Source organism: Atractosteus spatula, chromosome 23 (assembly GCF_055471065.1).
Source record: "Atractosteus spatula isolate fAtrSpa1 chromosome 23, fAtrSpa1.hap1, whole genome shotgun sequence".
NCBI classification, from domain to species: Eukaryota; Metazoa; Chordata; class Actinopteri; order Semionotiformes; family Lepisosteidae; genus Atractosteus; species Atractosteus spatula.
Window position 1 is genome coordinate 7129360 of NC_142728.1, and position 20883 is coordinate 7150242.

A 20883-nucleotide genomic window follows, 5' to 3' on the forward strand; every position below is an offset into this window, starting at 1 on the left:
GCAAAATCCATTAAGGTTCAGACTTGCACTAACAATGAGGGCAGCAAAACACACGACTGTAGTTTTAATGATACATTCATTAGCAAGACTCGAAATTCCTGATTTCAGAAATGTTTACAACCATTGTAAAGCAATGTAAAATAAAAGAAATTAGGCAAACTACATTAACAGAATTCAGCTGCAATCAGTGACACATTTTTAATGGCTGATGTTTTTGCTTCAGCATCTCCTTACCACAGTTTTATATGCCCCTCTGACATTCCACACTGTACCAACAGGACCTCTCAGGAATACTTCATAATTCTCCTTTAAGACTTGCAGGTCAATCTGTCTATAAAAGAGTAAATAAATACCACATTATCTAAACTGTCCTCCTAGAGCACAAAAACAAACCATTTCCAGAAACAAAACATTTGAATTCCCCAATAAATACAATGATTTTGAGTGCAGATCAAGGCCTACATTTTCCAGACATTACCAGTTCAACTCTAAAAAACTGTATGTTCTAAGCGGACTGTGACCAGGAATCTGCCACTGTACGTCTGTGCTGCTAAGTAAATCATGTCACAGGGTGATAGAAGTAGGAGTAGGGTAACAGCTTGGTTTACTTTTCTTAGGTTTGGTGTGTTTTTTATTTCTCATTTGCATCTGTGTCCCTCTTCTTTAAGGTCTTCCTGCTGCCCTAGTGCAAACAGCAGAAAGCAATCATCATAGACTGACTGGCATGCTCTTTGACTAGACACCCACTAATCACCACACAGTCACAGGTGACACACCTGGAACAGACAGGGAAGGGAAAGGAAGGAGAGGAAGGAGAAATTGTGTACATTCAGTTGTGCAGGTAGCCACCGGGAGTTTACAATGCATCCGCATCACAGTACATCTCCTATGATCAGCTAGACATTCCTGCCCTTCATTCAAGTCCTGAATGGAGTTTTGGCCAGAAAAGGATAAAACACCCAGCCAGCAAAGTCAGGAGATTCGGTCTCTCTCATCTCCGCCAGCCTTTGATGCACATGGCCAGGGCAGGACTGTGTCTGCTGGCGAGACAACTGAAGGAGTGTGTTGTGTTTTTGTTTTCTATCAGTATGACTGAAGGAAGTGTGTCTAGAAGGCTGGACTAAGCAGATTACATACTCCTGGGGAGTACACAGAATCCTAGAGCAGGCGTTTTTGTGTTTTTGATTTGAGGATGACTTGTGGGATTTTCTTAAGCAGCCTTTGCAGAAAAAAAGCACAGAGAACCACAGATAAATTTAGAATAACAGACACACACTCATCCAACAACAAAAGATGCAATCCATTAACTATTTAATCATGCAATCACTTTGAAAAGGGGTCAAATTAAAATCAGGATGTTGTACAGTAAGTCTTGCTAATAGACATGGGATTTAAAAACAGAGCATTACGTGGAATCTGAAAGTGAGGGTTTTGGTAGACAAAGAATAATGTCTAGTGAAAGATGAGATAGGTAGCTGAATAGAGAATAATGAAAATGGTGGGGTCTTGCATATGTGAACTAAGCAGCTTTGTGGAGTGGTGTGGGGTGAACCACTTGGAACTGAATGTTACAAAGACAAAGGAACTGGTGGTAGATTTCAGGAGGAAAAAGGTCAAACCTACTCCTGTCTACATCCATGGGAGTGGCGTGGAGATGGTGGACTCGTACAAGTACCTGGGTGTGCACATCGACGATAGACTGGAATGGTCTAAGAACATGGAGGCCATCTATAAGAAGGGACAGAGCCGACTCTACTTCTTGAGGAGGCTCAGGTCCTTCAATGTGTGTAGTAAGATGCTACACATGTTCTATCAGTCGGTGGTAGCGAGTGCCATTTTCTACGCAGTGGTGTGCTGGGGCTCTGGGATTAGAGCAGTAGATTCCAAAAGGCTGAACAAGCTCATCAGGAGAGCAAGCTCTGTCATTGGGTTTGACCTGGACTCCTTGGAGGTAGTGGCTGAGAGGAGAATGATGTCCAAACTAGAGGCCATCATGGACAACTTCTCCCATCCCCTCTATGACAGGCTTGCAGGAATGAAGAGCACGTTCAGCAATAGACTGATTCATCCACGGTGCGACAGGGAGCGCTACAGAAGGTCATTCTTGCCGTCTGCCATAAGACTGTACAATGCATCCACCTTGCGTCTTGGCAGAGGCAACATCGACAGTGACCTGTTTCTGGACTAAACGCATCTACACATCTACTGCTACATCTGTTCTCTTTCTTTTTCTTTTTCTTTTTCCCGTTTACAACCACTTTTTGTGCAATATATGCCAGGGACCTGTGCAATACATTTATATTTATATTTATATTTATATTTATATCTATAGTTACTCTGTGTTCTGTGTACTGTTCTGTTCTAGTTTGTTCTTGTGCATCCGGACTGTGAGTAACCTTGTATTGTATTGTATTGTATGTATTGTACCATTATTATATAATTCGTTACACTGTGGCTGTGTTGTGTGTGTTAAGCTGCTGTTGCACTGCAATTTCCCTCACGGGATCAATAAAGTATCTATCTATCTGTGCAGAAATAACACAAAGAAGGGGACCTGGGCACCTTTCACTGCCAGAGCCACATTTAGTTTGGATGCCCGGAAGGGACCACTAAGTGTGAATCTGGTGCTACAGGGAGAAAACATTGAGTGGTGAGAGTTATGATGCTGAGGGCTTGAGGAATTGTCTCTATGCTTGTATGGGCATCAGCCACACTGGGAATTGGGATCAGAGAGAGATCACTTGAGGCTTGATGAGACTCTAGGCATCAGTAAGACATCAGTAGTGGAAACTGAGTCCAAAACTGAGGTCCTGTCAGGAACACAGAACTACCAGGGATCAGCTCAGAGAAACATGAGCTGGAGGCTAGAGCTTTTGGTATGCTGAACCAGAATTTGAAGCAGAGTAAACAGCACTTAAACTGGCCAGAAAGAAAGGAAAAGGATTGGGCGTGTAGGTGGTAGTCCAGTTGGACTCACAGGTTAAAGAGAAAATAGCATTCTGGAAGTCTCAAAGAGGAGGAAACTCCTTGGAAGCTAATGTAATTTCCAGTAGAGGCAGTGGTATTTCTTGATTTATGATAGATCGCAAACAAAAGACTTCTCGCTTGGAAACTTGCAGTATCACAGTGGAATGAAACAAACTGGGGGATCTGAGAGAGAAAATGCAACACCAATAGTAGCTGCAAAACAGAAATGCTTCAACACTGGAAACAGAGATATCTCTTAATAATAAGGCAGAATGTATTAGTATAAACGTCAGCTGAAGGCTAGAACCTGATGTTCAATAAATTGAGAGATGTGTTCGATGGTCAAAATCACTACAGTAATTTGAAATTGCAAACAAAAAGATATTTAAATAAGCAACACAGCAGCTGGCTCGCAAAGATGAACTGACAATTTCAAGACAACAGTACGCCAATTTCAAACCTATTTGCTATGAACCTATATTTCCTATATTTTAAATGAGCAGTTATCAGTGGCTTCCAAGCAGTAATTAATTATTTTTAGGGAGCAAAAGTAGAGAAACATAGTCTTACCTGGTCTTTGCGCTATCCAGTACGTTAATAATGTGTACTTTCTTTACTGAAGCCTGATGGCTGCAAAACCGCTGCAGCAGTTTATTGTCAGAGGTGAACTCAAGGAATTTTTCAGGGTAGAAGAAGGATTTGGGCACACATTCTGAATTACCGTTTTTGTCTGAGAAAGGACAAAAAATGGAAAATACAGCAATGACAAGGGTATTATGTAGAGAGCCTATATATGAAAGGTAAATTCTAATGCTTTCTTAGATATGAGAATCACTGATTTCTGAGTTTTTCTGAGCAGCACTGAAGTTCTACATGTATTTTTTGTACATAAAATGAAGATGGTAAAGTTATCTTGCACCATTAAGTCCAATTTCCCTACGGGATTAATAAAGTATTATCTATCTATCTAAATGACTTCTCGCTGCTTAAAGCTCTTTGCTTAATTCAATTTAATTTTCACTCTGTTTCAACATTTTTATCAGTACACAGCAAAAACCCACTAATAAAAACTGTTCTGAGGATATTAATCATAATGTTTCAATAACTCACAGATGCTTTTAGTCAGGTGTACCAAAGTTTTCATACCAGTTATGTGGCTCTATATCTTGATTTGTCTAATTTGCCTTGGTACTTTTCAATGTTTCTTTTTTAGAATGAAAACTATTAGTGTACATATATAAAAGTTTAGTGTTTTTTAAGTTTATTCCTATACATTTTGATGGATCATTCTGCCCAATTAGAGGTGTTTCGTGTCTAATTTATGCTATACCACCTTGTTAATGTTTGAATTAAATTTGCATTTTTCATATTTGCTCCTTTACGTTAGTGCAGAATTGATCTTCATTTAAACAGATGAAGCCTTGGCCTATTCAGCGTCCTTATCTGGAGCTGTGCCGTTTTCTTTCGATACCTGGATGACACACCTCATTGTTCACCTCCTGTAACCCTATCTGTAGATGGTTCTGTACTTGAGCTTCAGTCAAAATGGAAAAACCTTGGGGTGATATTTGATTCTGGCTTAACATTCAACCCACATGTGCAGCATATTGTCAAAACATCTTTTTTTCACCTCAGAAATATCACTAGACTACACCCTATGCTATCACTAACTGTGGCTGAAAAGCTGATCAACACATTTGTGTTCTCTTGAATTGACTACTGTAATGTTCTACTCGCTGGGGTATCTAAATCTACTTTGAACAAACTGCAGTATGTCCAAAATTCAGCAGCCAGTATCCTGACCAGGTCTAGTGCAAGTGATCACATTACTCCTATCCTGGAGTCCTTGCACTGGCTTCCTGTCAAATTCCGTGTGGACTTTAAAATCCTCATGCTCACCTATAAGGCTCTGCATGGCTAGGCACCTCACTACCTGTCTGAACTATTATCGCCTTACTCCCCACCTCGCAACCTTCGCTCTTCTAATTCTGGTCTCCTAACTGTCCCCCAAGCCCGTCTACATTGTATGGGTGACAGGGCCTTCTCCTGTTATGCCCCCAAGCTCTAGAACTCTCTGCCCAAGGATATCAGAGAGTCACCTTCTCTAAACTCCTTCAAATCCAGACTCAAAACCTTCTTTGTAAAGAAGAGCCTTTACTTAACTGGTTCCATTCTTCACCCCTCTGCTTTTCCTAGCACCACCATCCACGGTCTCCTCTGTATATTGTAATTGGGTTTTATCTTGTGTTTTCTTTTTATTTATTGTTGTTCTCATTCTGTAAAGCGCTTTGAGAAGCCACCTTTAAAGCGCTATATAAAGTCAAGTTTATTATTATATTATTATCCAGTACACTGAAATGCTGAATAATTACATTTAAATGAACAATTCAAGAAAAATATTTTACTACTTAATACTATATTTTGTGCATTGTAACTTTTCTAAATGAAACTTGAGAGTATCTGTACTTTGCACTACTGATACACAGGCAATTCAAGGTCAGTTTAAATTTGTTCAGTTATGTAAAATGCTGATGATTTTTATTGCATGTGTTTCTCTGCCCTGTCTGGTTGGTACTCACCTCTCCCACCAGTAAAATTGATGTTAACAGGGTCTTGAAGCACTGTAAAAGAGGTGACACCTCCAAACTCCTGCTTAGCCCACTTTAAAAGATCAGTGATATCTGAAGGCAGGTCCTTGATATCTGAAGGTTCCCCCGGAATAAACATAATTTTGGATGGATTTCTCTGTGAAAAATAAAAATAAATTAGTCTCCCTTGTCTAAAACACCAGCGTTTCTTTTCAATTGACTTTTTAAAATGCTGATGCTTTTTCTGTTTGTAGTTTGTATCTCATTTGTTCAACCTTCCTACAATATCACTGATGAAGAACAGCTCTAAACAGTAGTTCCTGAGAAATCCAACGCTCAGTCACTTTTAGCTCTCATATGCTCAAGGCTTATTAAGTTAATGGATTTTCCAGTCAGCTCCTCTGTATCACTTAAATAGAAACACCATTCTATTACGTTTCTAATCATCAACTAAAAATAAGGATCTGTTTTAGTGACATTCCGCAATGGAGTGCTGTAATTAGGCTACAACCCTTAGAGACCAGACTTACACATTCTTACAAAAAAGATAACAACACATATACTCAGAATCCCCACTAAGACACTGCTCGCATCGTTATTGATGACAGGTGTCTGTGCAGTTTCACCATGGCCATCTTGCAAAGCTGACTGAGCTGGCCTCTTTATTCAGTGCTCTGATCAAGCAGCACCCTCCCGGCAAGCTTTCAGGTTCTTTCTTTTTATTCTTGAACCAAACTGATTTGAAAAGGAATGTTTATTATCCTAAAGTGTAGAGAGCTCCCTGCATGACCCTCCTGGAGCCAAGGTCTTTCCTGAGCTTCCTGTGCGGGGACAGGAAATGAGACCTTTTTAAACTTTGTGCGTCAGTGGAGTTTGCAGCCTAGCAGAAATGAAGTGTCTCTTTTATTTCTAGGCTCTGTGCTGGGCTGGGAGAGGAATATGTAAAACCCTGAAAGTAAGAGACTGATCTGATACTTCTTTTAATGTTTAGTTTGGGTGGGTTATTGTTTTTTGTATATAAACTTTTGAGTCTTTGCATTCAAACCTGTATTTAATTCCAGACCTCTCACACACCAGACCAGATTTATAGATCACTGTGTAAAAGATCTAATAGGCTGAGCCATTGGATAAATAAGTCTAGTGGCATTAGTATTACTAATATAATATAATATTGTATGATGGGTTTTGTTCCTATGCGATCAAGGGTATGAATAATTATAGTCGGCACTGTATCTTGGGATGGCTGACTATATCCATGTTTGCAGAGGTGCAATAAAAAGTTAGTGTGGTGTCTGATGTGTGAGTGCAATGTGACTGAGATCACCAAAAGAGTGGTTGTAGCTGGTGAGTACTGTGGAGGTGGAAGAGACGTACTGCAGCTGGAATAAAGTCCACACTGCCCAATGGGGCTCTGAGAGTGAGACTAGTGAACGCGGAGTTAAGCAGTAGAGGCTACTGCCTGTAATGACTGTATGCGTAGTAGGAAGACGCCAAAGAAGAAACATGGCCTAGATAGATGAATGCTGTCGGTCACACATGCTTTTCCTGGTGGCCTCTCAGGCTGGAACAGCTCTTCTCTCCTTGTCTTGTCATGCACAAGTGAGTATAAAAAGGAAGGCATGTGCGATGCTCAAGTGAAAGAGTACGAAGATGGTGCGACTCTATGACTGAATGGTGGTCACTGAGCTGGAAAGGTCCAAGAGGTTAGAAAACCTGGGACTGTGAGACCAAAGAGCAAGTGAAGATCTGTAGTTCCCTAGTCCTGAAGTGTCAAAGGTGAGGTGGGGCTTGGTATGCTCTAGGCTCTGCCAATAAACAGTGGGTTGTTTGCGTAGTTGATGACTAGAGAGCAGGAAGTGCAGTCGGAAGGACACTGGCTCTGTGTCATGAAGGTAGTGGAGATGGCCTGTTCGCATCCTGGCTCTCTGGTAATGAGTCATGTCTGGCTTGTCTGTATTACAGGGGGACAGAGATGAACCCTGGCAGTGCATACTAGAAAGTGGGTTGTTGTGTGTACAGTATGTGTGTGAAAAGAAAGTTTCCCTTTTTTAGGGGACGGCTGTTTGTTATGTACTGTGGAAGAAGAAATAGACTCACTGAAGTGAGTGGTAAGAGGAATGATTATGCAGAAACAGGTCCATAAATCAAAATAAGAAAGCGAAACAGACAGAGATACAGGCTCCACTGAAAGGTCTTTGTCGCAAGAGGTTAAGACAGCAATACAGTAATAGGATCAGGATCGTCTTCCAAGAGCTGTTCTGGGCTTCCCGTTTCGCAGAGATGAAATGGCCCGTAGAGGTCCATCCCTCCTTTCTTCACTTACTAATTTCATTAACCCCACACAGACCTTTGGCAAAAGCAGCTTGCCGAGGTCAGTTTCAGTGCTCAATGGCACTCCCTGACCACACTGGCTGTGTCCAACATCTATCAGTGGGGGGAAAAAAAAACTCAAAGATACGGTCAGAGTTGCTGAGTAGATTTCCTTGTTTATGAAAGAATTTGCTCTATGATAAAGAAAGAGGTCACTCAAACAATCAAAGCTTGATCATTTTTCATGAGACAATTGTATCCTAGAATACTTTTGACCTTTCCTAAGGAAATGTAGATTGCAAAAGAAGACATTTGCTGTGCCTTCCAGCATTTGCTATCTTTAGCAGAAAGAAAGCAATTTTTCTTCAGTTCTAAAAAACCGGCACCTATAGGAAACATATGTCTCCTAATGTTTCTAGCAATACCACAAATATCATTGCTGTAGGAATTTGTGGCACTGGTGTTAGAAAGAAATTGGCCTTAAGCTATTTACGAACAGATTTTTTGTGAAGCTCGGGGCCTAGTAAACACTCTCAAACACACACATACAAAACAAACTCATATTGCAATTGTATTGCACCCATTCACAGCTGTAGTACACCTATCACACCTGCATTCTCAGCACATCTGCCCAAGAACACCTTCACTACGCCCACAATACCAGACAGCTTGGAGGTGCTTCAGATATCGACTAAAAAATATTTTTCACAGAAAAGGTCTTACTCAAAATGTACTGGGACATAAAAGCTGGGTTTCAATCCGTTTTACACATTTTGTCGTGTCCCATTAATTTGGCACTTTAGACAAATCATCCTGCTGTTGTGTGGGATAAGCGTTATGTCCGATATAACAGTGCTGCAAAGATTTATCAGTCCCTAGTCCTTCCCCCCCCCCCCAAAGGCTAAACTAGGAGAAAATTGTCCACCTCATAGTTAATGAAAAACATGCACTAATTACTTATTGTGCACATGGAAAACACAAGGTCCTCATTTTTATCTTCTAGATTACATCAGGAATGAACAGTAAAGGATATGTAAAACGGGGAGGAATGCTTCTCCTGCCATCACTGGGGAGGCAAACAGTTTAAACCACTGACATTTCTTTGAAACTAACCTTGTGTATCAGATTATTTTGCGCAGAAACAGCTGACTGATTCAGTGCTGTTCTCTGTCACAGTGGCTGTCATCCTCCCCAACATGTTTTCTAAAACATGTATTTTTTTACATTTTCATCGAAAAAAAAATCCATCTGTTCTTTGTCAACATTATTCAGACATCTTCCCAATAAGTCTCCATCTTGTGCTAATAAACCACTGACCAAATAAATTGTATACTGTAGTACATGGCATAGTGTTAAAAGTACAAAATGAAAGACCCTGGAAAATTAAAGCGATACGGCTACAAAAAGTATTGAATATTTAAATACAAATTAAAGATATACTACACACATTTCCAATCTTCTGCTATAGCTGCTTTTGGATAGAAAGAGCAAAGTCAATGTGTGAGCAAAACTGGATGGCACTTCTTGCATGACTCCTAACTATGGGGATACAGTGTACATGCTGTGGCTCAGATAAAACACTTGCTTTATTTCCTTTTCCATTAAAATATTTAGCAAAATTGGCAATGCAGAAACACAAATATGAAGGCATTATAAATTAAAACCTTGACAGAGCTTATAACTTGTTTTGGTAAAAAAAAAAGCTAAGCTTTTGATGATGTTCAGAGAGTGTTCATTCAGAGAGCAGAGTTAACCAAGCTGCAGTGTGGAGACAGAGTGGAGGAGGAATGCTTGAGACAAATTTGTGTTGGAAATATAAATAGCAGATTTTGGCAATGATTATGATTTGGAACAGCTGGGTGAGATTCACTTGTTGTTGTTATCCCTCCCGAACTTCAGTTAATAATGGCCGTCTGACATAGTGCCACCAGCTTAGGGTGGATATTAGTGGGCCACGATATTACTGCTTTTGGCAAAAAACAGACTCTTGCAACTTCCTGGGCTTCTCTAGGCTCTTAGTGATATCACTTGACAGTCCCATAAAGCACAGTGGGGTTTTAGGTGTGTCAAAGATGCAGGACTCTGACGTGTGTGTGTGTGCCAGTGTAGCAGGCCTGCAGGTGTATGAGTAATTGAAAAGTCTTAAACAGAGTGAATTGCTGACTGCAAAGTAATTGATGATTCATTTTTACCAAATATAAATAACAAACCCTTAATATGGTTTACAATGTCCGAAAAGTACTTTTAAAATGTTTAATATTCTGTTTTTAATGTATATATTACAAAATGTTCAGGTGGGTAGCTGCGTCAGCATGCGTAGGCTGCAAAGGAACAAGTAATAGGTTTATTCCATTGCTCACACCTGAAGAAGGCTCCACGGCCGAAACGTTGTGTTTTCTTTCTTCTTTTTTTCAGCATGGAATAAACCTATTTGTTCCAATATTACAAAATTGCACATAGGCTTTATCTCAAAAACATACAGAATACAATTTACTTTATAAAGACCCTGAACTGTGTTTTATATCACGGGGAAAGCTCATCAAAAACTTAAAGAAAAGGGATAGTGAATAGAGTCTATACTCACATAGATTTGTACTTTTGGATCTGCTGTGGGGATGTAAAGACTTGTTGATCTGCTGCCGTTCAGAATCAGAACCGTTTGCTTTGTAGTCATCAGATATAGCAATACAACCTAAAGAACCACAAACAGGAAAAAAAACATTTTTGTTGACACTGACATGCCATGTAGATAATCGTTACAGTGATTACATTTCAGTAAGTAATTAATTGAACATTTGATACAAAAAAGTCATTCAATCCTAAGAAGGAACATCAGGCATAACATGATCAGAATTAGAACCCAATTTATCTGAAAATCCCAAGACGTACTAACCGATCTCTTACAAAACATTTTAAATTAGTATACTGTAAGTGCCTGAAATGGGATTTGCATGGGGCATATAATAGATTAAACACGCAAGTTGGACATGACAAAAGAATAGCAAAAATGATTAATGATGCACTTTAATTTTACAGCTTTCACATATATTTCTGAAAGAATCCATTTTATTGCATTGTGGTTTCAACCTTTCTAGAATAATAGCTTATAGGCAAAAAAGAAATGGAAATAGTTGTTTCAACTGTTGCAAGCATGACCATTGCTGATATAGACATTAAAAAATACATCAGTTTTACATTTTATAGGTGAAGTTTATGTCCTGTAAAAAAGAATATAAAACCCTTGAAAACATTATCTGGGATAAAACGAAATGGTCCATTTGCACAGGATCAGGTTCGACCTCTTTGTTGATGTGAACATGAGTAAAAACATAAGACTGCAAACTCAGTGCATATAAACACTGAAAAAAGAGCCAGGCGAAACCACGGCAGTTTCCCCCAATGTGAGCTTCCGCCTGCAAGGAGGAAGAAGTCATGCAGTCGTGTTTTTCCAGTCCACTCTCTTACTTTGAGGCAGTTCCTTCAACGATCAACTCCCGCAACAGACACGTAGTCTGGCATTGTAAAGGAAGTCTGATGGCTAACAATTCAAATGTGTGAAAACCCACAGGAAATAAATTTGTTGTGATTAAAAAAGAAAAAGTGGGATTTTTTTTCTTATCCTGCAGTGGGTCGCTCTGGGGTGAACGGGAGGCCACAGTAATGCAGAGTGAATGCCAGGGAGCCAGAAATCTGGCTGGCTCCTCAACCCAGCCATCTGAGGACTTGAGTCCTGATAGAAGGAGCACTTCACGGCAATATCTCAGACTGTGAAGACAGACTGAGAGATTATGACCGAGGTCCAGGAGCCAGGAATAGCTGTGCTGGAGTGTGCTGGACTGCTGTGTCAATTCTGAGGCCCTGATGACCTGAGCTAATACAATTATTCTGGAATGCCCCTAATTGACCAGTCAGATTTAACTAATGGACTTCACTCTGGTCACTCATTTTCATCTTTAGCTCCTAAAGACAAAACACGTTCTGTTACTAATACTGCAGTCACACTACTGTATGCACAGAGAGTGGTGTACTGACTGATCATGATGCAGTTTGAACCCTCATCTTCAGAAGTAGGATCCAGTTTCAGAGCTGTAATTATTTGTATCGCATGTTTATCTTTTTTTTCTAAACAATAAAGAGTCACTTTAGCTTGGATTTAGTCAAATCTATAAACAATGCATTTCCATCAGTTCAAATCTCCCTCTCTTTTCCTTCTTCTACTACAAACATCTCCTCCAGTATCCTCCTGGCCTCTCTGGCATCTCCAGCAATTCAAAATAACTGCCAGTCCAAGACCTGATATTGTTCCACTTAGATTATTGTAACTCCATCTTGCTAAAACTATCCATCAACTCCATCTCAACCACAATTCTGTTGCTCAACCTTTTTTACAATGCTAGCCCTTTGGTAGTTAGCAGGTGATTGATCTAATGATCTCATATAACTGTTTCTTGAAAGACTCCAGGGTATCAGATTCAATAGCCCTGCTGGGTATCTTATTCATTACCCCCACAACCTTCTGAATAAAAAAAACTGGTCTCCTTTCTCCATTTCTAAATGAACATCCACATAGTAAACACCTGTGCCTTCTGTTTCCTGTTTCAATTACTTTTGAAACAGGAATCAGAAGGCACAGGTCATTCTGAAGAAATCCAATGCTCATTCTGAAGAATCAACTAGGTTGACTTTTATCTTTTTTAACTTTGAGGATGTTGAATGCTTGATTCAGTTCCCCTTCTAGTCATCTCTGAACAGAAGACCATAAAGATGATGGGAGTATGGATCCATGCAACTTTGCTGAAGCTAATTTACTGGCTTCTTTCAAGAAATGATCAGAAGAAATCAATTACCGTAGCTACTAAGTTATGAAACAGGCTAGGTGGGCTGAATGCCCTCCTCTCTTTTCTTTACTTTTCTTGTGTTTTTAAATAATGAACATTTGTTTCTTTCTTCTAGAATAAGATATTGGTTCTAGTGAGCTAGTCAGTTTAGCTTTTTCAGAAGATGTAATCCTGTCAAAGTGCAATGAGAAATGCTGCAATCGTTTCCTCTGCTGAAGCACTTTGTCCACACTCTCTACTTGCCATTCTGTACAGACAAGGTGTTGTTTATATTTTGCTATCCTGTGACAGTCCAAAAAAGCACTATTTGTTGTAACCAGGGAGACCAGATATTGCAGCTCACAATGAACAAAGGCTCTTAACCAACAGCCCACCTGGTCAAGGCAAACTAGAGCGTGCCGCTTTTCAATGAAGGAGCTAAGTTTAGCTTCTCTTGGTCTCAGTCAGTGGGGATTCCCTATTGTCTTTCAGTACAGAACGTCCCCCTTCCATCTTGCACTGGGCAGGGCTGATGACAGCTCGCTACCTTGACCGTGTTGTGTTGTGTAATTGCCCCGCTTAACTGAAGAATTTCTTTTTCCATGACTCATTGCCCATTTTTGTGCATGTGTGTGTTTTTACTGTAAATCTGGATCATTTGACCCATCACCCAAATGGTCTGAGGAAATATCACTCATGGCCACACACACGAAACAGCACAATCCTGGCATCTAGCCCTGTCTCTGGGGTGCATATGTCACTAATTTCACCTCATGACTAAAGTGCGATTGGCGCCAAATGATTGGTCTTGCCCTGTCCTTGAATAGAACAGGAACCAAGCTAACCCACACAGTGAATCTCTTACAGTAATGACAGCAGACGTTGCCTGGGGTCATGCTGCGATATTGTTTTGGATTGGACACACTTTATACTGGATTCATTCAAGTAGGTAGCTACGTCAGCATGCACAGGCTGCAAAGAAACAAGTAAAAGTTTTATTCCATATTGAAAAGAGAAGAAAGGAAACACAACATTTCAGCTGTAAAGCCTTCTTCGAGTGTGAGCTACTGTATATCCTACAGTATACAGTATACTGGATGCCTCATACGTGAATATGAACTACAAAGAGAGAGAGAGACTAGTGGCTATCATTTCTAGATCCACAGCACATTTAAAAGTAATTCACAAGCAATCCACAGAAAATCCTTTTAAAAAAATCACACATAGTTAGTTTTAAAGGCATTAGGAGAACATTTTAAGTGAAAGCATGTTGCAATTTTTAGAAGCTTTTTGTAGCGAATCTGTATTTGATCAAAGCCTCCTATATCAAACATACAGGCACTACAGATATGTGCAACTACTTAATGAATGTACATTCCCATTCATTTTCACAATACTACAAAACATATACATTCAAAAATGAATACGTTTCCCATAAAACAGTTTTGAAATTACACAATGTTAACTATTAGTGATATAATAACAGAATAAAATTCACCAAGAAGAAAATAAATAAGAAGAAAATCTTAAAGTTTGAGCTAAAGGAGACCTTCCCCAGTCCAGGCAGCTGAGGACCCTGCTACGCGCAGGGAGGGCGGTGACGTCACCATATCCGAACTAGCTCCGCTACATATGCACGGGAGAGGTTTTCTGTTTGCACCTAAGACAAGTGTCTTTCTGCAACTAAAGCCTGTGGTTTTATCAGAGAGAAATAAAACAGATTGCAGGATGCTTGATGTGCAGGATGTTTCTGTCCTGTTTTGATTGTGTTTGAAAGACTTCTGTGAGTGTCCTGTGCCTTGTGTGTTCCTTTGATATGTTAAAGTCTCACCTACAATATATTTAATGTATAAAAGGAAAATTGTAACTTCACTGTGTGCTAGGGGAAAAATTTTCTCTGTGTTACGCTCCCCTTCAGCTGATTGAACAAAAGATCTCCATTGGCTGAATCTCCTAACCCAAGTGAAGACTGAGTTTTCTTCGACACCTCCAAATATTCCCATTCCGTGCTCTGTGGCTCTATGGCTTTATAACCCTTGGCCTTACGACCTTAGGCCATGCTAATGCTGCCCAAGCACTTCAAAATGAGAAGTAGATTTTGTACAGCTGTTCCTTATTTCAACATCAAAATTACTAATTTAATCATTTACAGGCAATTTGTCAGAACCAACTTTGTAACTGTGACAAATATTGTCTCATCGCTTCTTTTTTATTGTAAAATGCCTTTTCACAAAGGATTAATATGAAATGAAATATATTCAAGAAGAATTTTTCATTGCATTTGTTAATATTATACTATTTACAGTATATACTATATTATTATTCTAATGTTACAATAAAAACATAAATTATATCACAATGGTGCAATAACATTACAGATATTTTAGGACAGCACATATTCTCCCAAAACTACATTCCCTATCAAAATATTAGAGATTCTCATGCATTACAGAAGCAAAGTGTCCTGTCTAAAGTAAAGTTGTAGTAATTGCCCAGAGTCTGCACAGATTTACATTTGACTCAACTCAATCAGAAACTACATTGTGTCAATCACATAATCTTTAGTAATTACATATGGAAGCACAACAGTAAATCAGTTCATTCTGCTTAAAATGGAACTTCAGCCCCAATTTCTCAGATTGGTTATTAAATATCGGTAACAAAATAAATTCATTGACAGTGTGGAAAAAATGTACCAATTTTGAATTAAGCACAAAATTGTAAAGGTACTGTAAGTCGCCATGCTGTTGGAAACACCTGGTCTCCCCACGGGTGAAAGCAAGAGTTTCCACAAATTTTGACACAATGCGGCCCTTCCTGCTCACTAGTTACTGTAATGACTAATGTAATGCGATGTACGAGAAAATTTAGCACAGACTGTGTAGAGGCATTTCACTTCCAAAACAATTTTCTGCAATCACAGCTGCGATTAAGACATTCTGTTGTTCTGTTGCAGAAATGCTCTTGCACTGCTTTAGGAAGTCATGTTGGTGTATTTTTTGCCAAGTTAACTTTTCCCTTTTATTTCTTGCAGCTTGTGGTTAGGCATTTTTTCTGCTCTCAGTCTTTTTTTTTTGTTTCATTTTAGTGTCAGTGTTTTAAGTTTGTTAAAACTACTTCAGTAAGGGAATGCGTGATTGAGATTGTCAGCAGTAGTAAATGTACAAATCTCTATCACAAAAGGCCTGGGCACAGGCAGGTGTATTTTTGGTTATACCAAGACACTTTCAGTGATATATCTGTGTTAGTTATACAGATAGATGACTGTGGCTTTGCCAACTCTTCTTCCTTTGCAAAAATGATTTTATTAGTAAGTGTAAGAGTACAGGAATGAAACAAACATGAACACAAACTTGAAGCATACATTAAATTTTTTTAACTAAAATCTTTATTGTATGTTCCTGGATGGATAACACTGTTCCGCTGAACATTTTTTGTTCCAATAGTTCAATCAGAACTTACAAACTCAGCCCTCAACAGTAATTCCAGAAAGCTAGCGAGCATTAATACTGAAGTTTTGCAAGTGTTGTGTGTGGGTTAAATTTTGAAAGCCTGATTCTTTGATGCACTTATTTTAAAAAAATATCTTGGCTAGATGTCTTTCTCTGCATGTGAAAGCATTTAAACAAACTGCAGGCAGACTGTCTTTGAATTAGACTCAGAGACAGGAAGCTGACAAATGTTGAGACCATCATCGCTGATTCAGAGGAAGGGGAAAACAAAAGTCTAACTTATATCCTGAAATTTCTTGGGAAATTGAAAGTCTAAAAGGTTAGTTATTTGAGCAATATTTGATCAGATAACTAACAAAGAAAGAAGATGACTAGATGATTGCTGAACTATTGATCATCTAGACTGAAATGACTGAAGATGACCAAAGAACTCAAAAGACTAAAAGAATGCTCCAGCTGCATTTATGGGCCTCAACAGGACTGAACCAATTTCTGTGTTCAATATTCAAAATCTATTCAAATACCAAATTCCTCAAGAACAGAGGAAGAAAAAAAAGAAGGAATTGCTCATTACAACCACACACTGTTTACAGAAAACAGATTCCCCTCCCAGTTTTCATCTCTCTCTCCTGCGCCTCTAACTCTCTTCATTCAAACAATGAAAGTAGCAGGCCCTTGCTCACTCACCCTTGCTATTTTTGTTCCTGTGTTTTCAAGATACAATTGTTTTCCTTTTGACTGACTTTTTTTTCCTCTTGAGTGCCTTTTTTTTTTCTTTTTCTTTTTGCTGGCTCTGCTGATGTAAACTGGCTTCCCGTAATTCTTCTCTGTCCCCTAACCCAAGACGGCTCCAGTCTCTGGTCTAGGATCCAGGCCAAGGAGCCCAGCTGCGTGCCAAACGATGACATCAAACTGGACTTTAACAACTCCCCCTTTGAACCGCAAAGCCAGCCCCTAACTCTCCCTTCCATCCTCTCCCGCTTTCTCAGAAAATCCACATTCCATCTGTCTTGTTTACAGCTTTGGCCACAGAGGGAAATGTTCAATTTCTGGAGTCAGGTCTGGGGAAGCAGTCAGCACTGCCCCGTTGTTCAGATATCATTTGTCTCCCTGTCTGCAAAGTGCGTGCAGTTTAAGACAGCATTTTTGGCAAGATCTTAAACTGGAGCAGCAAAGAGACAGGATGGTTCAAAGAATCATATTTAAAATTCCAGCTGGACGTTCACTCTCAGTGATCCACACAGAATGCAGTTGTGCTATCTAATACTTCACTTTAACTGGATGACTCACTTTCGAGTAGTGTAAAAAAAAGATTTGGATCGACGCACTAGTGTAGCTTAAAATTCAAATAAAAATGCCAACAATACCCAGAGAGAAAAACTTACAAATGTACTTCAGTTCGTAAATGTATTTCATTGTTTTAGAAACTCTGCTTAGAGAAATTATAATGACAATTTTAAATGGGAGTTTTTTTAAATCTAAATGTAAAGGGGGTTTTTCAACTAATGCACTTTTTAAAACATGTAACGTTTTTAATATTAAATGCAGTAAAAATAACACAGGAGCAAAATAGCATTAATAACCAACAAAACATTAAGAGATATGTTAAACAGCAATGTATTCATAGGAACTTTAGTTTTATGGCTTGCCTGGTAGTTATATTTTTATATTATATTTGAATCTTTTTACTTAGAGATGTAGTTATTCCTGTTTTTTTCCCGTTTAACAGGTAGATTTTCACTAATGAGCTGGACTCATTAAGTAGTGCCAAGATCCTTGATTTTTTGCATCTTCCAGGATGATGAATATTTTTTCATTCTTGAACCAATCACAGATTATAACACGGGACATAATGGGAATTTAACTTCCATATTATGTATTTTCACCTTATGAGTGGTTTTTGAGGAACAAAATAGTAATAATAGTTTTATAAGGAGGGATTATTGTATCAGCACATAGGTGATGTGCCTTGAAAAAAGTTTGTCCTACAGAGTCTGCCTTGGGTTGTGTGAGTCTGCAAGAAGCTACCCAGCCATGTTGTCTAAGCTAATTCCACCATCCTTTTAGAAAATAAACTCATTCGATCATTTAGTTATAACAACCAAACACGCAGAGTAGCCTCCTCTTACTTGTTATCTCTCTTGTGCTCTTCAGTTGTGAAGTACTGCCAGATGGTGCATGGACAGTGACTCCATGATCATTCCCATGCAATGTTTAAAGAAATTCTAGAAATGTCTGTGCAGTTAGTTGGCTGAAAATTCCACTAAGTTAACGAGGGTTTGTGAAAAACACAAGAAGTATCACGTCTCCTGAAACTGGGAGGTCCTGATAATTTACATTTTGTTGTATGGTATCTACTGTGGAAAAGTACTAAAACCTTATCCACAGTCAGCAAAATAATTCTGCTTCCCATCAAACAGCTGTCAACAAACTTCCAAGTAAAACACTTTTGTTTAGGTTGGAAAAGCGATTTTACTCTTGTTGTTTTAGCTGTGTAAAAAAAAATGACAAGAGTGGTTGACTTTATTCTTTATCACTTCTCATACCTCGGGATTTCCAGATTGCATGATAATAGTCATATGGTAACTGTTAGCTTTTGCCGTGGAGAAGAAGGAACAATCTTCAAGCAGCTGTTGTCAAGGATACAGCGCATGACCACATGTTTCTACTTGTCAAAGTCAACAGCATAAAAGCTAGTGTGAAGTGCCATAAAACGGGTGTCTTGGTCAATTGTGCATCATCTGGTATCAATTTAAATGGATAAACGTACTCTGAGAGCAGTCTATGCTGTTCGGACTGTTTACATACAGTAATTTGTGATTTTACCCTGTGAATTTATTTTATTTACAGGGTCTGTACCCACTTGAAGGTTTAGTGACTTGGGTACAGTTCCTTATGTGTTACAACTGCCCTATATAAAAGTAAAACTGTAGAAAGACATGCTTTACTTTGAGGCAGTAGAAATCCCCATTATGTTGAAGCATAAGAAAAAATGGGGAAAGCACTGAAAAACACAGAAACCAACCAGGCTCCACCAGACCAGCGTGTCACTACATACTCCAGCACTCCAGAAGTTTGAGGGACACAAGGTAAACTGGAAACTCCAGAGAGAAGTCTGTTGGAGAAAGTTAGATGACAACTTACATTCTGATCAAAATTCTGAATTTCCAAGTTCAGGATGTGCACTTCTGTGTCATTGTTGGCGTATGAGCTCCAACAACCCACTGAAGCTTCGGTGACACTGATGAAGTCATTTTCCTTTCCTGTCACCTCCCTTGGTTTGCAAGCAGTCAGCAATCCTGTAAAAGTGTAAAATGAATACTTATTTAATGAGCTGTATTGTAGTATTTTTTGTGTACACTGTTCAAACACTGTTCTATACTTGGCCTCACATCTGACTCTTTTACAAGGAGATTTTGTTATAAACCATGCTTACTGTACAACAATACCACATTTATAAACGGACTAATCAGCAAGAATACATCCATCTTTATTGATTATGTCACCCTCGCAGTCATCATTTTAAATCAACTCTAATAATCACCTCTTATCAAGAGCTGAATATAGCTCTATACTGAATATCCAGCCTAGGAGGAAACTGGTTAGGGAAGACATTGTGAAGACAATGTTAACTTTAAAAGACTCGTAAAGATCATTTTCTGCGATGGAATAAAATGTTAATGGGTCGGCAATATACTGTACATGGTCACTCCAAAAAACAGGCTTATATGGAACTAAAAAAGTATTTAAAATCCCACATGGGATGTCCAACAAAGCATTTAGGCTACAAACATTTGGCCAACATAGGCACTGGGACTCTTTTGAGGAGGAAATGGATAGAGCAAACTACCGGCAAAACCAAATAGGAAAATTTTCTTCAGTCTTCTAAAGACCTAAAACTGGGATGGAAATTAAATTTTCAGCTGGACAATGACCCAAAGCTACAGTGCACTAGTGTACAAAGTTGGTAGAGACTTACCCAAAAAGATTTAATATAATAACTATTACAGCTGTAACTTTTATGCCTATAATACGGTACAGTAATATGGATCTTATGGTAATACTGCAATCATTTTTCCACCAATGAATTCGGGGGGTCTAAATACTTATTAATTAACACAATTCAGTTTTTCTCTTTAGTTTTACTGATATTTGCTGAAACCTATCTTCAGTTTCAGCATTCATATGTTAAAGACTCTTTCATCTCACCCCAAAATGATGCTCTCTTGGCTCTCAACTTACTAGCAATCCTCAAGTTACACAACAGCTACTGCTACAATTCAAAGGTGACAAAAACACACTGGCAATATTGCTTGATAGTCAAATAAAAAGGCCATCAATGGCGTAAGCTTCCACTGTCTTACCATTGTCAGGGGGATGAAGGTTTCTACTATTTATGGGTGTTTGTGCGTGTTGTGAAAATGTACAAGGAAGGGGGGCTGTCTGGCCCTATTGTTGAAACCCGAGGGGAAACAGTTGAATTTTTTTCTGATGAAAGCTGCCAACATCTTTTAATCGCTCCCTGCAAGGACTGCCGTCTGCCGAGAGCTCCGTTAGCCTATAGGGAGTTTCCTGTTGGCGGTCAATAAATATTCCCCAAGAAGTAAACAGTGTCCTTCCTTAGGAAATGAGGGTCAGGTGTCGTTTCCTACACTATCCCTGGCTCAGTGACTGCCTCCTTTCTAGACTGAGTGCTGAGAGAGATAGAGCGCCCTATTGCTCTTTCTATAGGACAGGTGGCGTCACAAG

General features: G+C 39.1%; 1 protein-coding gene across 2 annotated transcripts in view; it reads right to left on the bottom strand.

Annotated features, from left to right (window-relative positions):
* The window catches only part of eng (endoglin), a 49603-nt gene that overhangs the window by 13307 nt on the left and 15413 nt on the right, over positions 1-20883 (bottom strand). For both annotated transcript variants that reach the window (XM_088940453.1, XM_088940454.1), the window contains exons 3-7: positions 19279-19433; positions 10450-10557; positions 5547-5712; positions 3538-3697; positions 235-331 (exon numbers count right to left, since the gene is read on the bottom strand). In XM_088940453.1, coding sequence (XP_088796579.1) covers positions 235-331; positions 3538-3697; positions 5547-5712; positions 10450-10557; positions 19279-19433 — 686 coding nt within the window. The remainder of the gene's footprint in view (positions 1-234; positions 332-3537; positions 3698-5546; positions 5713-10449; positions 10558-19278; positions 19434-20883) is intronic.